This window comes from Scyliorhinus torazame, chromosome 3 (assembly GCF_047496885.1).
Source record: "Scyliorhinus torazame isolate Kashiwa2021f chromosome 3, sScyTor2.1, whole genome shotgun sequence".
Lineage (NCBI taxonomy): Eukaryota > Metazoa > Chordata > Chondrichthyes > Carcharhiniformes > Scyliorhinidae > Scyliorhinus > Scyliorhinus torazame.
In genome coordinates, this window is record NC_092709.1 from 232,154,775 (window position 1) to 232,172,679 (window position 17,905).

A 17,905-nucleotide genomic window follows, 5' to 3' on the forward strand; every position below is an offset into this window, starting at 1 on the left:
ATGCTCATTGCCCTTGATTGATAAGATCACGTGGTCGGGCAGCCGGTAAACATCAGGTTCCGCGTGTGGCCTTGACAGAAAATTTTCAAAGGTGGTAAGATTCTGCCAGCGTGACATCACTTAGTTTTAACAATTATTTTTTTTAAATCAGACTCAGATTCACCATCTACAAAAGCTTTTGACCATTTCAACTTTCATTCTATAATCTAAAAATCTAAGAGGAATTTCAGGGACGGCACAATGGTTAGCACTGTAGCTTCCCAGCGCCAGGTTCGATTCCCTGCTTGGGTCACTGTCTGTGCGGAGTCAACACGTTCTCCCCATGTCTGCGTGGGTTTCCTCCGGGTGCTCCGGTTTCCTCCCATAAGTCCCGAAAGTCGTGCTTGTTAGGTGAATTAGACATTCTGGATTCTTCCTCAGTGTACCCGAACAGGCGCCAGAATGTGGCGACTAGGGGGCTTTTCACAGTAGCTTCATTGCAGTGTGAACGTAAGCCTATTTGTGACAATAAAGATTATTAAAAGATTATTATTAAAAGACAGGCAAAAAGTAAGCAGAAACAAGCACAGCCGTACTGACATGTTGCAAAGAAAAAGGTTTCAGTTGAGTTCTACAGAATTCTGTGACTTTTTTTATTGTGGAATATTTTGTGAGGGAGCTAATTCTTTAGAATTGTGAAAATCTGAGTGTGTGCTGATCCTGTAGTTGACTGGTGACGTCTTTTTATATTAATATATTTTTTTTAAAAACAGATTAGCATAGTGGTCACAATGAAGAGATCACAAGGATAACAAGTACACTTGAATGCTATGGTGCTAAATAGGCAGATTGCACAGGGATTTATTTACATACACAAAATCCAGAACAGCCAGTCTTATTATAAAAAGGTTTAAACCGATGTCACATTATCATAATGTTCTCTATATGCATGGAATTCAAAATGATATTTTTCCCCCACTCCAGACTGCTTAATACGACTCCCAAGTTTTTTAGAGTTACCTCTATTAGGATTGGACAGGCACAAGATTAAGATTATAATGCTGGGAAAATTCAGCAGGTCTGGCAGCATTTGTAGGGAGAGAATGTTTCGAGTCCATTTGACTCTTCATCAGAACTAATGAGAGGGAAAATGTGTTGGTTATTAAACTATAGCTGGGAGAGATTCCAAAAAGATGCATCACGGGATCGCAGAATTGTTACGGTGCAGAAGGAGGTCATTCGGCCCATCATGTCTGCACTGGGTCTCCAAATGCATGGCTTTGAGCCAGTCCCCTGCCACTTCCCCGCACATGTGCGCATTGTTTCTATTCAAGTAGCCATCTAATCCCCTCTTCAATGCCTCGATTGAACCTGCCTCCACCACACTTCCAGACAGTGCATTTCCAGACCCAAACCACTCGTTGTGTGGAAAAGTTTTTTTCTCACATCACATTTATTCTTTTGCAAATCACCTTAAATCTGTGCCCTCTCATTCTTGATCCTTTTATGAGTGAGTTTCTCCCTATCTACTCTGCACAGCCCCCTCATGATTTTGAACAACTCTATCAAATCTCCTCTTAGCCTTCTTCTCTCCAAGGTGAACAGTCCCAACCTCTCCAATCTATCCGCAGAATTGAAATTTCGCATCCCCAGAGCCATTCTTGTAAACCTCTTCTGCACTCTCTCCAATGCATTCTAAAGTGTGGCACCCAGAACTGCACAGAATATTGCAGCTGAGGTCTGGGAAAGGTTCGGCTTAACCTCCTTGCCCTTGTACTCCATGCCCCTATTAATAAAGTCCAGCTTACTGTATTCTTTATTAACTACTCTCACCACTTGTCCTTCCACCTTCAATGATCTATGCACATATACACCCAAGTCCTCTGGCCTTGTACCCCTTTTAGAACCTTGAGCAACCTGAGAACAAGAGACAGATGGCCTTCTGTGTGTGTGGGGGAGGCGAAGTGGGGAGGGGGGGCAGGGGGGGGGGGGACCTTTGCATTGAAACAATAAATGTATAAGGTGTTTGAGGTTTTTGGATATTGCGATGAACATGTTGATATGTGGAATTGTTGAGGTTTCCTGTTCATTTTTCTTTACATTTTTGCTATTTCTATTCGGTTGAATATTTTGCAAGTTGGGCTTGGGTCTAGCTTTAGATTTATGTGGGTTTTTGTTCTAACTGTTGTGAAAATGCATAGCTCCCTATTGGAGTGCTATGTTTTAAGGGGGTTTTATACTTTGGGTGAGATCCACTGGCTGCATTGCACCCAAAATGTTGCTCAGCGTGGCCAGTAGATGTCGCAAGATCCCTCTTCCATTGTGGGTGGGATCACTTTCTGGCAAATCTGCATATTAGGGCGAAACAGCTAGAATCACTTTAATATGCGTTCCTGAGATCTAACCAATATGTTTGATCTAACACCCTCACCTTGAAGACTTCAGCCATTCAGTGCTGATCTCCACAAATGGGGACCAGCTGGAATGGCACTCGTGGGCGTTTCTCAGGAGATTGGAGGCACCTGAGTGCCAGCCTGGCACTGCCAAGCCTGGGGTGCCGTCTGGGGGGGCAGCTATTTGGGGGCCACGTCAGGGGGTCGAGAGATTGGGATGCCATTTTAAATGGCGAGCGGCGCTCCTCAGTGCAGAAAGTAAGACTAAGTTAGGCCTCGTCCGCACATTCCCCACTGAGGCCTCCAATCTACCCGAATGGCTGTTCGGTGGCGTGGTGTTTCTCAGCGCTCCGAGTGCCAGGAAACACCCGGCTAATTGCAAGGTATGGGACTCTTCCCATTTTGGTAGATTGCACCCTTTGTGTTTTGTTCTTCAGTGAGCATTTTTTATTCACTTTGGGTGGGAGTCACCCTGCCAGCTGAAGAGTTAGCCAATGAGAGCAGAGCCAATGGGTTCACCAATCACATTATAGTAGTTCTGTTTGAGATAATGAGGTTAGTGTTTATGTTCTCTTTGGGGTTAGGTTCATTAGGAGTAGGTTTTAGTTGTTTATTTTTGCCTTGCTGTTGTCTGTATGCTTATTTGGATGTAGGGGAAGAGGGGCAGGGGTAGTTTACTGACGGTGACTGCAGATTTTTCTTTGTTTCATCTTGTTAGTGGGTTTGGCAGCCATGTTGAGTGGGTCTGGTTGCTGTACTTTGTATAGAACTGTTGGATAATTCCTCTTGGTAGAAATGGCTAACTTTGGATCAAAAGGGAGTGGGAATCCCCCAATTTGTTTGGTCACCTGGAATGTCAGGGAGGTTGAATAGTCCTATGAAAAGGTTGAGGTTGTTTGCTCACCTTAAGAGTTTAAGATGCAGCGGTAGAGCACGAAAGGCTAAGCAGGTCAAGGACAACTGAGGGGGCATGGGGGGGGGAGAAGAGGGGAAGGGGAGGGTGGGGTGAGAGTGGGTAGGGGTGGGGGGAGGGATGAAGAAGGGGAACCATCACCATGGGGGGGCTGGGGCAGTTGGGGATACATATGTGCGGCATTAAAAAAATGGTGCACCTGATAAATATGATTCCTCTGGCACTTCCAACCACCAATTCCCTGGCCCAACCCTCCCCCGCGCATGGTGGTCCTGGATTCCGCACCCCGCACCCCCCCCCCCCCCCCCCACCATGTGCAGGTGATGGGTGTGAGCGAACGCTCAGCGGACAGGCAGGGGTCAGACTATGGCACAGATTGAGAAGCACCAGCTCTCAGCTGGTTATTATCAGCCCCCTGCCTTCGGCAGTGACCCGCTGACAGTGCCGCCACAGTTCCGTCATGCTGGGGAGATGTCCCCCTCATCAAGGGGAGTGGGGGAACGGGGTGAGATTACAGACAAAGTCACATCCTATGTGAAGCAGGCGAGGATGAGGGCCTGCTGTTCCGAACTCACTTCCAGTTGCAAGTCGCCCTCTTTGATCTTGGAATCGCTGCAAGTCTCTTCTCTTCAAGTAGTGAATCAATTTTCACCAGCATAGTGATTGGTGGTTAACATAACAGGAGTCTTTCCCTTTGTTTGGCGCAGTAAACTGGGGCTGGTTTAGCACAGGGCTAAAGAGCTGGCTTTTAAAGCAGACCAAGGCAGGCCAGCAGCACGGTTCAATTCCCGTACCAGCCTCCCCGAACAGGAATGTGGCGACTAGGGGCATTTCACAGTAACTTCATTTGAAGCCTACTTGGGACAATAAGTGATTTTCATTTCATTTCAAATGCCAATGTGGTATTTCTGCAAGAGACTCACTTGTGGGTGATGACCAGACAAGGTTGCAAAAGGGATGGGTGGGACACGTTTTTCATTCTGGCTTTGATGGTAGAGCCCGGGGTCAGATGACAGTAATTAATAAAAGGGTGCAGCTTTCTGCCGCTAAGATCTTGACTGACCCCAGCAGTAGACATGTTATTGACTGTGGATCTTTGGCGGGCGCACCTCAGTGGTTCTAGTTAATGTCTTGCTCCCAAATTGGGACGATATGGATTTTATTGCTGCTGGCCTCCATTCCCGAATTGTGCTCGCATCAGCGCATTTTGGGGGTGACTTAAACTGTGTTCATAGAATCATAGAATTTACAGTGCAGGAGGAGGCCATTCGGCCCATCGAGTCTGCACCAGCCCTTACAAAGAGCACCCTACTGAAGCCCACGTATCTACCCTATCCCCGTAACCCAGTAACCCCCACTTAACATTTTTTGGACACTAAAGGGCAATTTAGCCAATCCATGTAACCCCCACATCTTTGGACTGTGTGAGGAAATCGGAGCACCCGGAGGAAACCCACGCAGACAGGGGGAGGACGTGCAGACTCCGCACAGACAGTGACTCAGCCAGGAATCAAACCTGGGACTCTGGAGCTGTGAAGCAACTGTGCTAACCACCATGCTACCGTGCTGCCCACGGTAGTTCTGGTGAGGCAGTGGGTTACACAGTGATTGTGATTTCAGACCATGCCCCACGTTCTGTTTATTTGGCGTTAGAGTCAGGTCCTTCCCAACATCTATGTCTATAATTCTCTCCCCACTTTTCTCCCCAAGTCCTTCTTTGTTAAAATTAATAAATTAGTGTCCTCATTTATTTCGGCGGTTAAGACCCCAAGGACCCATTGGGCGTTCCTCCAGAGAGATAGGCAATCACAAGACTTGGCTTTACCCAATTTATTATTTTACTATTGGGCAGACAATATTCAGAAGATACTGGGGTGGTTCAGTGATCCGGGTTCCATATGGGGGCAAATGGAGACGGGCTCCTGTAAGGATTCTCGCCTTGGTGCAGCAAGCGCATCGCTGCCATTCTCTCCAGCAAGGTTTTCCTCGGATCCGGTAGTGGGGTCCACCCTGAGAATCTGGAAACAGTTCAGGCAGCATTTTAAACTTAGCTCCATGTCTTTGCTGGCCCCTATCTGCAATAATCAATCACCTTTTTCTGCAAGCGGGTTTGGACTCGACATTTGTGTCATGAGCGGGCAAGCGTTTGGAGACCTGTTTGTGGAGGGAGGTTTGCCAGCTTTAAGGAGCTGTCACAGAAATGTCAACTCCCTGGTTCCAGTCTGGTTCAGATACTTTCAGATTCATGGGGCGGAATTCTCCGTCCTGCCAGACCCGTTTTTTGGCGGGGCACGCCCCCGCCGGCAGCTGGATCCGCCGTCCCGGCAGCCGGCCAATGGGGTTTCCCATTGTGGCCACCCCCACACTGTCAGGAAATCTGCAGGCGTAGATGCGCTGCCGGCGAAGGGAGGATCTCGCCCATGATTTATCGTGCAAGGCTTTCCTCTTTCCCCTTGGCACCACCCTCCTCCCTGTTGAAGAGGATTTTGTCTTTGGCCTGGACTGGTGGGGGAATTATTTTGTGCATATACAGCAGAATCGGCTCCATTGAATGAGGAGAAGGTGAAATGGGAGGGTGAATTGGGTCCTATTCTGGATGATGAGGTATGGAGCGGGGCCCTTCACAGGGTCAACTCCATGGGCTCGGCTTTGTCTAATCCAATTCAAAGTGGTGCACAGGGCTCATCTGACCAAGGCAAGGATGAACGGATTCTTCTCTGGGGTGGAGGACAGGTGTGAGTGCTGTTCTCAGAGGCCAGATAACCATACTCATATGTTCAGGTCTTGTCCCAAGTTAAGCTTTTGGGTCTCTTTCTTCAACACCATGTCGATTTGGAGCCTTGTCCACTGGTGGTCAGTTTTGGGGTATCAGACTTGCTGGTGCTGCAGGCGGGGTGGAAGCAGATGTCCTTGCCTTTGCCTTGTTAATAACCTGGAGACAAATTCTGCTTAGGTGAAGGTCTCCTACTCCGCCCAGAGCCTCGGCTTGGTTGGGTGACCTCATGTCGTTCTTACATTTGGAGAAGGACAAGTACACCATTAAGGGTTGGTAGAAGGATTCTACCTAAGATAGCAGCCAGTCACCATCAACGTTAAGGGGTTTACTTTAGTTTTGGGGGGTTAAGTTAATTTGTGCTTTTAATTGTTTGTCGTGTTCTTTGAGATTGTAACTTGGGCTAATTGCTTTATCATGAACAATTTTCAATAAGCATATAAATAAAAAAATAAGAAATTAAAATGGTTGATCTTGAGAGCCAGATTTTTGCAAAGTCTTCACCGAATGTCAGGTTCTGACTGAAAACCTCCGTGTAGCTCTCCACACGTACAGCCAAGTTTTCAGATCATCCTCTGACACTCTTGACAAAAGAAATGGGGGACATGGTTTACACCATCACTGTGGGGGGGGCGAGGGAGATCCGGACACCATTGTTAAAAGGCGCCTCGATCAGCACTAAAAATAAGATTCTGCACTCCCGGATGCATTGGAACGACATGCCCACCACCACAGTCTCAGGGGCACACCCTCCCCTTTCCCCCACCACCACCGCAGCCTCAGATTTCATGAATGGATGTTTTCCTCTCTATTAAATGTGTATGAGTGAGAGCTGTGTGAGAGTGGAGAAGTTTATTTTTCTTTTCATCTCCACATGACTCCTAAGGTCTTCCGATAGTCGATATTGGGTAGGTGGATATGGAGGTGACTGACATGTGGGTATAAGAAGCGATGGGGGGCATAAGGGAGCATTGGGATGGGTAAAGGATATGAGTTGGCATGGAAGGACCATGGAGGGGGGGGGGGATATGAGAGGAAATGGGAATTGGGGGTGAGGGCTACAGGACTTAACAGCTTGTAAGACAACTGGAACAAAATTCCACAGAACTGAGTGGGCCTTCTAACCAGTCCGTCTCGCTACTTTCCCGCTTTCATGCAACCTACATTCAGTGTTGGCAAACTTGACTCTATCCCACCTTCCTGGAGTGAAAATTAAATAATGGGGCTTTAAACCAAGACGGGTGTACCAAGTTGGGAAACATTGCGACTCAAGCTACCCACCTTGGTAATGAAAATCACGCCCTTAAGGTTATATTCTTAGAATACTTACAGTTGTGTGAATACCAGTCATGCATCGTGGCATACTATCCATTTTCAAAATGCCAACAAAGTTTTATTAAGTATGTAGTGTTATTCAAACTGATGTCATATATTGGTATTGCATAGACTAAATTAATGTGAATCGTATTCAGATATTTGATGACATTAACATTCAACCTCCCTCTCTCTGTCTTTTTCTGTACCTCTTTTAATTTATACACTACCCAGATTCAGAACTTGCCTTGATGTACAATGACTCATCAGTCCTAGAGAACCATCATTTGGCTGTTGGTTTTAAACTGTTGCAGGAAGAGAACTGTGATATTTTCCAGAATCTGACTAAGAAGCAAAGACAGTCACTTCGGAAGATGGTCATTGATATTGTAAGTTGAAGCCTAAAGCTTACTATTCAACTGAAGTCTCTATCCTTTTGTTAAAATAGTCTCAAATTAGGTCCAATTTGAATCATGTGTTTCAGTAAATTTTAATGTAGGTGTAAAACATGTGAGAAAAATAGGTCAACTCTTGGTTTATCTTGTTGATCTTTATTACATAACAGTGTAGTATGGAATTTACATGGCCTCAGATAATAAATTATAATTAGCGATTAAACCTGCAGTTTTTTTCTGTCCTTTATCTCTGAAAGCACACTGGTCAGCACTTGGCTAGATTGTGTAGCTGCCGATGGCTAACACCAATAGCTGATGGCGATATTGTAATTCTCAACCCAAGGATGGTATAAAATACCACAAGTTTTTCCACTTTTTGGGAAGTAACCTCTCAGACCTTGGGAAAAGATTAAACTATTCAAAAGATGAGGGAATAGGCATCTCCTACCCCATTTTGCTATCACCCCAGAGCATTCACACTGTGACGAGACCAATAAAACTCAAAATAGTTTACTCTGAGCTAACCATAAAATCAAAAGTATCACACATTTGGGCAGACACATTAGAGCTGTAAAGTTGGAGTCTTGTTATCTGATTTAAATTTAACAAGTATAAGTTGACGAAGACTGCTCAAGGATGAGATTGCGGAGTACTTGGAAGTGGTTGGTAACGCAAGACTGAATCAGCATGGTTTGGTCAAGGGGAGGTCGTGTCTGACAAATCTGTTGGAATTCTTTGAGGAGGTAACTAGGAAATTAGACAAAGGAGATCCAGTGGGCAGAATCTATTTGGATTTCCAGAGGCCTTTGACAAGGTGCTGTACAGGAGACAGCTAAATGAGATAAGAGCCCATGGTGTTAGGGGCAAGGTACTCTGGTATAGATAGAGAATTAGCTGACTGGCAGAAGGCAGAGATTGGGGATAAAAGGGTCTTTCTCAGGATGGCAGCTGGTGACATGGTGTTCCCCATGGAACATTGTTGGGACCACAAATATTCACAATATACATTAATGATCTGGAAGAAGAAACTGAGAGCATTGTTAACTAAGTTTGCAGATGATACAACAATACATAGAGGGATAGGTAATATTGAAGAAGCAGGAAGGCTGCAGAAGGACGTGGACAGGCTAGGAGAGTGGGCAAAGAAGTAGCTGGAATATAATATGGAAAAGTGTGAAGTTTGGTCGGAAGAATAGAGGCACAGACTAATTTCCAAATGGGGAATGGTTTCAGAAATCTGACGCAATGAGGGACTAGTTCAAGATTCCCTTAAGGTTAACATGCAGATTCAGTTGGCAGTTAGGAAGGCAAATGCGATGTTTGGATTTATTTCAAGAGGGCTGGAGTACAAGAGCAGAGACGAATGCTGAGGCTGTATAAGGCTCTGGTCAGACCCTCTTTGGAAAATTGTGAGCAGTTTTGGGTCCCATAACTAAGGAAGGAGGTGCTGGCCTTGGAGGGTGTCCAGAGGTGGTTCACAAGAATGATCCCGGGAATGAAGGACTTGTCATATGAGCAGTGGTTGAGGACACTGGGTCTGCACTTGATAGAATTTAGAAGGATGAGGGGGATCTCATTGAAACTTACAGAATACTGAGAGGCCTAGATAGCGTGGATATGGCGAAGATGTTTCCACTAATAATAATAATCACTTATTGTCACAAATAAGCTTCAGTGAAGTTACTGTGAAAAGCCCCTAGTCGCCACATTCCGGTGCCTGTTCGGGGAGGCTGCTGCTGGCATTATTAAACCCCCGCTGCTGGCACCGTTCTGCATTACAAGCCAGCTGTTTAGCCCACTGTGCTAAACTAGAACCTGAGGGCACAGCCTCAGACTGAAGAGACGATCCTTTAAAACTGAGATGAAGAATTTCTTCAGCCAGAGGGTGGTGAATCTGTGGAACTCATTGCCACAGAAGGCTGTGGAGGCCAAGTCATTAGTGCCTTTAAGACAGAGATAGGTAGGTTCTTGATTAATAAGGGGCTCAGATTACGGGGAGAAGGCAGGAGAATTGGGATGAGAAACGTATCAGCCATGATCGAATGGCAGAGCAGATTTAATGAGTTGTCTAATATACAGATTTGCCAAAAGGTGATCCCGCCCACAATCGGCAAGATTTACATCGCAATGTCTTGCGAGATCACATTGCATCTCGAGAGGTGTTGCGAGCCGGTTAGATCCCGGGAGTGGGGTCTCCCAGCCTTTATCGGCTTTGCTGCTTTTCCGGCGCAGCTTGGCCGTAGGATCGCGCCCTGAGTTTTTACACTTGTATAACTTGTAATGTCCCACTGACAACCCCTGTTTTTCTAAACTAAAATATTGGTTTACAAATCTTATTTTCAGGTTCTTGCTACAGACATGTCCAAGCACATGAACTTACTGGCTGACTTGAAAACAATGGTAGAAACAAAAAAGGTGACAAGCTCTGGAGTACTCCTCTTGGACAATTACTCAGATAGAATACAGGTATGAAACAATTCATTCAATTCAAAGGGAAAATTAAAACATTAGACAGATTAAAGATGTTTTGTGTAAGGAGAAAATATTCCAAATGTTTATCAGTTGTAATTGTTGGAACTGAGTATTTGTGAAAATAGAGATTTGCCTATGGATGCATTGCTGACCAATGTTAATCAATTATGCTTGTCTCTGATTATATTTTGAAAGTGAGTTGAAAACTATACTTTATTTAATGATCTAGGTTCTGCAAAACATGGTGCACTGTGCAGACTTAAGCAATCCCACAAAACCTCTGCATCTATACCGACAATGGACAGATAAAATCATGGAAGAGTTCTTTCGCCAGGGAGACCGGGAAAGGGAAAGGGGAATGGAAATAAGTCCCATGTGTGATGAGCACAATGCCTCTGTTGAAAAATCACAAGTAAGTGTACCTGGCAACTTCCAAAGTAATCTCAAACCCTGAATACCAAACAGCAGCACTATTCTGTACATGGTTGATTAGTTTAGTTAAAACCTAAACTGCTCATCCAAAATATTTATTAATCTTTGTACGGTTATCTGAAGAAAATAACATGCCTTCAGAAGGTAGAATTACACAGTACAGTACTCTGTTCAACCCACCATATCTGTCTAACTCTCTGGGAGAGCTATCCAACATGTCCCATTCCTCTTGCCTACAGACCAGTAATTTGTTTCCATTCAAGTATTTATTGAATTTCCATCTGAAAAATTATTATTGAACCTGCTTCTGCTACCTATTAGGCATTGCATTCCACATTCTGATAACTCATTGGTGGTACTAAATCATGGAGGCGGGCCCTGTCCCATCAGTTGGGGGGCTGCGAGAGCTCACTTCATTTCTTTTCAGGCAGACCCGTCGCATTCAGTGTACTTTGGGAAGTGGTGGGCCTTCCTCAGATCAAGTACCCTGGAGGACAGAGATTCTTTTATTTTTAGATGTTTTTAATTAAGAATTGTTCATTTGTGCAGAAGAAAATAAGCTTGAACACACAAGAACAAAAATATATACATATATATCTTTCATTATTTACATCAGTTGTTTTTCGTTATTTACAACGGTTACAGCTTCTTGTTTTACTTTCTCCATTAGGCGATCATTTCTAGCTGGGTCCCCTGCCTCCCTCTGCCCTTTTTCTCCTGACCCACTCTCTAGTCATCCAGTGTGCCCTTTTCTCTCATCAGTTCTTATTTCCTGTTTGGATGGTGTGACACCGTGTATTATGTTGTTTGCGGGGCATGGTTGGGCTCCATGTCTCTTTCTCCACCCCCCCCCCCCCCCCTCCCACTTTGTTTGAGTTTGTTGTTATACCGTGGCTTTCCTCTCCCTTCCTCTGGCCTATGGCTGCTGGCTACCAGCAGGTCTTGGAACAACTGGATGAATGGCTCCCATGTTTTGTGGAAGCTCTCTTCCGACCCCCGGATGGCAAATTTAATTTTCTCCATCTGGAGAAATTCCAATAGGTCGGCCAGTCTGCAGTTTGGGTGGTGCTGCTCATCACCAGCTGAGCAGGATTCTCTGGCGGGTGATCAGGGAGGCAAAGGCAAGGGCATCGGCCGTCCTCCCAATGAATAGATCTGGCTGTTCTGACACCCCGAAGACTACCACTCTCGGGCATGGCTCCACCCTCATTCCCACCACCCTGGGCATTGCCTCGAAGAAGGCTATCCAGAACCTGACAAGTCTGAGGCAAGACCAGAACATGCGAGCCTGGTTGGCGAGGCCTCCTTGACACCATTCGCATTTGTCCTCCACCTCCGGGAAGAACTTGCTCATTCGGCTTCTGGTTAAGTGGGTTCTGTGTATCACCTTCTGCTGCATTAGGCTTAGCCTTGCGCATGTGAAGGTGGAATTGACCTTGTACAGTGCTTCACTACAGAGTACCCCCCTATTTCAAACCCTCCGTCTTCCCTTGCCTTGTGCAGTGGTGTACCTGTCTTTCCTATTAGTCGGCCATATATGTTGTCGTCGCAGTTCCCCCTCCCTAGGATATCTGCATCCAGTAAGTCATCTAACAGCGATCGGTGCGGCATTCGTGGTACGTTTTGTTTCCCTACGTAAGAAGTTTTTGACCTGCATGTATCTAAGCTTGTTATCTCCGTCAGCTGAAACTCCTCTGTCAGTTCCTCTCGTGCTTTCAGTCTGTTGTCTGTGTAAAAGTTCCTAACTGCCAACGTCTCCAAAATTCTGTCTCCACATTTTGAACGTGGAGTCCATTATGGCTGGCACGGACATGCGGTTGTTGCAGATGGGGGCTTTAACAAACATTTTGGTTAATCCGAAGTACCGTCGCAGTTGACTCCATGACCAGGGTGTTGCTATCACCACTGGACTTGTTGAGTGTTTGTTCAGTGGGGATGGGAGCGCAGCCCTGACCAGGCCCGAAGGAAGATCCCCGTTCAGAAGCCCTCCTCCATTCGCACCCACTGAGCTTCGGCTCCTTTATGCACCCGTTTACCCTTTCCGCAGTTGCAGCCCAGTGGTAATATTGCAGGTTTGTGAGTGATAGCCCCCCCCCCCCCCCCCCCCCCCGCCCCCGCCCCATGGTTCTCTTCCCTGCAGTACATTTTTGGTTTTCAGTCATTTTCTCTTGTTTTAACCTGTCTGATTCTCCCACTTGCCCACTCCTGAAGCCTAAAATCAACAGCAGTATCATCAGTTGGCTTAAAAGCATGATAAAGCTTTGATCTAACAAACATTGCTGCATATACTGGTGCCATCACATTTCATTCTTGAATATTTGCAGAATTTGTATCTCGGGGCAAGATTATTTTGCTAAGCTAAATATGGCGATAACAGGAGAAGGTTATTATTGGTGGAGAAACTTCATGTCGTGAAGAACATTCACAGTTGTAACTGCAAGACTAATTTTCATTTGCTTTCTAACAGGTGGGTTTCATCGACTACATTGTCCATCCTTTGTGGGAGACATGGGCTGACCTAGTCCATCCTGATGCACAGGACATGTTGGATACACTGGAGGATAATAGAGAATGGTATCAGAGCACAATTCCACAGAGCCCTTCACCTGCCCCTGATGTTGATGGGGAAGGACGGCCAGGACAAGTGGACAAGTTCCAATTTGAGTTAACACTTGAGGAAGATGGTGAATCAGATACTGAAAAAGACAGTGGTGGTAGTCAGGGTGAGGATGACAACAGCTGTAGTGACTCCAAGACTCTTTGTACCCAAGACTCTGAATCAACAGAAATTCCACTGGATGAGCAAGTTGATGGAGAAGAGGTTCCAACAGAGACCTCTCGGGAGCAGGAGGCAGAGGAGGAGGAAGAGGAGAAGGTTGTAGGTACATAACAATGTTGATGGAAAAGGTATCTTGGAAGCACCTTCCAAGCACATGTGTAGCTACAGCCAAGGCCAAGTTTCATCCTCATCTACTAGTACTTTGTATATGACAAAGCCTAGAATCATCTAGATGACTCTGTACTCAGGAATAAAATGTCAGAATTTCAGCTCCACACCATCATTAAAGCATGAGGAATCCATTTCAAAACTGGTTGATCATGACTAACATCAGATTTACGAATCTGAAATAGGAATGGATCACTTTTGGTGGGACAAAAATATTAAACCAAATGTGGGTTTTGTTTTCACAAAGCTGTAGAGGTTTGAGCTTTTTTCATCTACAGATGAGAATAAAGTATGGAAATCCATTCATGAGATTAAGCCAAGGACACTGGTTTCAGCAAATGTTATAGCGATGAAGTTTGAAAGACGCAATATTGTATGAGACTGGAATCGGCGAAGATCTGTAACCAGTAGGAAGATCGATCATTTATGGAAATCATGAGATGTTTATAATTTCAAGTCTTCCTTGAAACCTGACTGTAAAACTGTACAGCTATAAGCTGTGCTGACCTCTTTTTGTATCATATGAAATACAGAGAACTTTTTTAGATTTTACTTTTATTAATACAGATTTATGGACGTGTTATATTTAAAAATACATTGAAGTTTCATCTGTTATTAGATATTACAAGTAACTTGCAAGTTCTCTGTACAGTTCTGTAATGCTGAGTACAAGTAGTTCTCTACCATCTTACACCTTGTCATTTTTTCACTTTGATACCATATCAGGCAGTTATTTACTGGGGGCAAAACACAATTGCCACAATTGCTACTTGTTTCTCGATTTTCCTTTACTTTAACAATTGTGTTTAAAGGCATTGGATTCAAAGTAAACACTTTATTTATATGCTGCCTAGACAGTTACCGGAAACACCTTGAAAGCAGACAATCAACCTTGATAGGCCATCTCAGGAGTTGGGGGTAAAATGCACTGAATTTCAGAACACTCACATTTTCTTGCCAAAATTGGGCTGTGCACTGCTTGTAAAAAAGATACATACAACGTTACATTGCATTAAATGGCTTTAAGATTCCAGTAAAGTATTTCCATATTGTGCAATGTTGTGTAGGCTACTGTATAGCAGTATGCAGAGTCTCCAAATTAGTACACTTAAGCTTGCAAGTTACTGTATCAATATAAAGCTTTCTCTGCCTCTTCCTGCTCCCCTTCTCCCCCCACATGGATATCATGGTGAGTGTGTGTAGATGGGAAAAAATATAAAACTTGAATAGGTCTGGCTGTTAAAGAGCACCTATTGAATGAGAATATTTTACTGCATTATTTAATTTTGTTGCCATATCTTCTTTTTCCTCACCAGATGACCTTACTTGTAATCCAGTCTTGTTTGTCTCTGTTTACAACCATGTATTTATTGAACTGTACATACTGTAATGTTTATTGTAAATTATTGATTCTTATTATAACATAATTCCTAATGGGTGGTGTTACTGTATTGGAAACTCCTGGTGAACGACTGAATATACTTATTCCTGTAAATTTGTCTTCTGTAATATTATGTCACCTATAGCTTGGCTGAGGAGAAATTTGAGGAAATCGACACTCGATGTGGAACGGTTGCAGGTCTTTGGCCCCAGGGCTGTGCCTTAACTTTCTCCAATAATTTACTGTCTGCTGCATTTTAAAACGTACTAGCTGAGTGGCAGTTCGATAAAAGGAGAGATTCTTTCCAAAAAGAAACGGATCCTCCTTTTTTGACACGTAAACTGTAGATTTCAGCAGCCCTGGCCCAAAGGAATTGGACGTTCTTTCTGTTTCTTGAATTAAATAGTAATAAAGGGATTATACAGACAAGATGTTATCTGCAGAGACTCCCGAACAATTTATTTTGTTTTGAATATGTCTTTAGAGCACCAAGTTGTCTAGAGGTTGCAAAAGAAGAATCTTTCAATGTTTTCCTAGTCTCTTACAGTCTATGGTATAGTACTGTATATCATGCTGAAAAACCTTCATAAAATGTTTTTATATGCAATGAAAAAAATAAAAGCATGAATTGATTCTACTTAAAAGCATTCTCGTTTCCTTATTTTTTGGGGGGAATATTTTAAAATAAATTTAGAGTACCCAATCAATTGTTTCCAATTAAGGGGAAATTTAGCATGGCCAATCCACCTAGCCTGCACATCTTTGGGTTGTGGGGGCGAAACCCACACAAACACGGGGAGAATGTGCAAACTCCACACAGACAGTGACCCAGAGCCGGGATCGAAACTGCGACCGTGAGGCAACTAGTTTCCTTATTAATACACATAAAGCAGAATGAAGGTGAAGCAGTTGTAAAGCGTACCCAAATTATAGACAATAGCAAATCACCACTGCCGCCAAAGACCAGTTTTACCCCCATCACATTTTGTAGCCAGGTCAAGGTAAAATGCCATAGATTCTGAGTATCAATCATATTTTGTTATTTAATTATACAGCTCATATCAAAACATTACTGAATATCCATTGCTTTTTTAATAAACCCAGCTGAACAAAGAAAAGTATTTTTTCTGTATATAAGAACTAGGAACAGGAGTAGGCCATCTGGCCCCTCGAGCCTGCTTCGCCATTCAATGAGATCATGGCTGATCTTTGTGGACTCAGCTCCACTCTCCGGCCCGTACACCATATCCCTGAATCCCTTTATTCTTTAGAAAGGTATCTATCTTTTTCTTAAAAACGTTTAAAGAAGGAGCCTCAACTGCTTCACTGGGCAAGGAATTCCAGAGATTCACAACCCTTTGGGTGAAGAAGTTCCTCCTAAACTCGATCCTAAATCTACTTCCCCTTATTTTGAGGCTATGCCCCCTAGTTCTGCTTTCCCCGACCAGTGGAAACAACCTGCCCGCATCTATCCTATCTATTCCCTTCATAATTTTATATGTTTCAATAAGATCCCCCCGCATCCTTCTAAACTCCAATGAGTACAGTCCCAGTCTACTCAACCTCTCGTCATAATCTAATCCCCTCAACTCTGGGATCAACTTAGTGAATCTCCTCTGCACTCCCGCCAGTGCCAATATGTCCTTTCTCAGGTAAGGAGACCAAAACTGAACACAATACTCCAGATGTGGCCTCACCAACACCTTTTACAATTGCAGCATAACCTCCCTAGTCTTGAACTCCATCCCTCTAGCAATAAAAGACAAAACTCGATTAGCTTTCTTAATTACCTGTTGCACCTGCACACCAACCTTTTGCGACTCGTGCACCAGCACACCCAGGTCCCTCTGCACAGCAGCATGTTTTAACATCTTACCATTTAAATAATAATCCATTCTGCTGTTATTCCCCCAAAAATGGATAGCCTCACACTTGGCAACATTGAATTCCATCTGCCAGACCCTAGCCCATTCACCTAACCTATCCAAATCCTTCTGCAGACTTCCGGTATCCTCTGCACTTTCTGCTTTACCACTCATCTTAGTGTCGCCTGCAAACTTTGCCACATTGCACTTGGTCCCCAACTCCAAATCATCTATGTAAATTGTGAACAACTGTGGGCCCAACACTGATCCTTGAGGGACCCCACTAGTTACAGGTTGCCAACCAGAGAAACACCCATTTATCCCCACTCTCTGCTTTCTGTTAGTTAACCAATCCTCTACCCATGCTACGACTTTACCCTCAATGCCATGCATCTTTAGTTTATGCAGCAACCTTTTGTTTGGCACCTTGTCAAAAGCTTTCTGGCAATCCAGATATACCACATCCATTGGCTCCCCGTTATCTACTGCACTGGTAACGTCCTCAAAAAATTCTACCAAATTAGTCAGACACGACCTACCGTTTGTGAACCCATGCTGCGTCTGCCCAATGGGACAATTTCCCTCCAGGTGCCCCGCTATTTCCTCCTTAATGATAGATTCCAGCATTTTCCCTACAACCGAAGTTAAGCTTACCGGCCTATAATTACCTGCTTTCTGCCGACCTCCTTTTTTAAACAGTGGTGTCACGTTTGCTACTTTCTAATCCTCTGGGACCACCCCAGAGTCTAGTGAATTTTGATAAATTATCACTAGTGTGTTTACAATTTCCCTAGCCATTTCTTTTAACACTCTGGGATGCATCCCATCAGGGCCAGGAGACTTGTCAACCTTTAGCCCCATTGGCTTGCCCAATACTGCCTCCTTTGTGATTACAATCATCTCAAGGTCCTCACCTATCATATCTTTATTTCCATCAGTCTCTGGCATGTTATTTGTGTCTTCCACTGTGAAGACTGACCCAAAAAACCTGTTCAGCTCCTCAGCCATTTCCCCGTCTCTTATTATTAAATCTCCCCTCTC

General features: G+C 44.3%; 1 protein-coding gene across 5 annotated transcripts in view; it reads left to right on the forward strand.

Moving 5' to 3' along the window:
• Positions 1-15,643, forward strand: part of pde4d (phosphodiesterase 4D, cAMP-specific) — a 1,019,730-nt gene extending 1,004,087 nt beyond the window's left edge. For all 5 annotated transcript variants that reach the window (XM_072496986.1, XM_072496984.1, XM_072496985.1 and 2 more), the window contains 4 exons: positions 7,607-7,761; positions 10,111-10,233; positions 10,469-10,651; positions 13,139-15,643. In XM_072496986.1, coding sequence (XP_072353087.1) covers positions 7,607-7,761; positions 10,111-10,233; positions 10,469-10,651; positions 13,139-13,561 — 884 coding nt within the window. In that variant the 3' untranslated portion in view covers positions 13,562-15,643. The remainder of the gene's footprint in view (positions 1-7,606; positions 7,762-10,110; positions 10,234-10,468; positions 10,652-13,138) is intronic.
• The last annotated feature ends 2,262 nt before the right edge of the window (positions 15,644-17,905 follow it).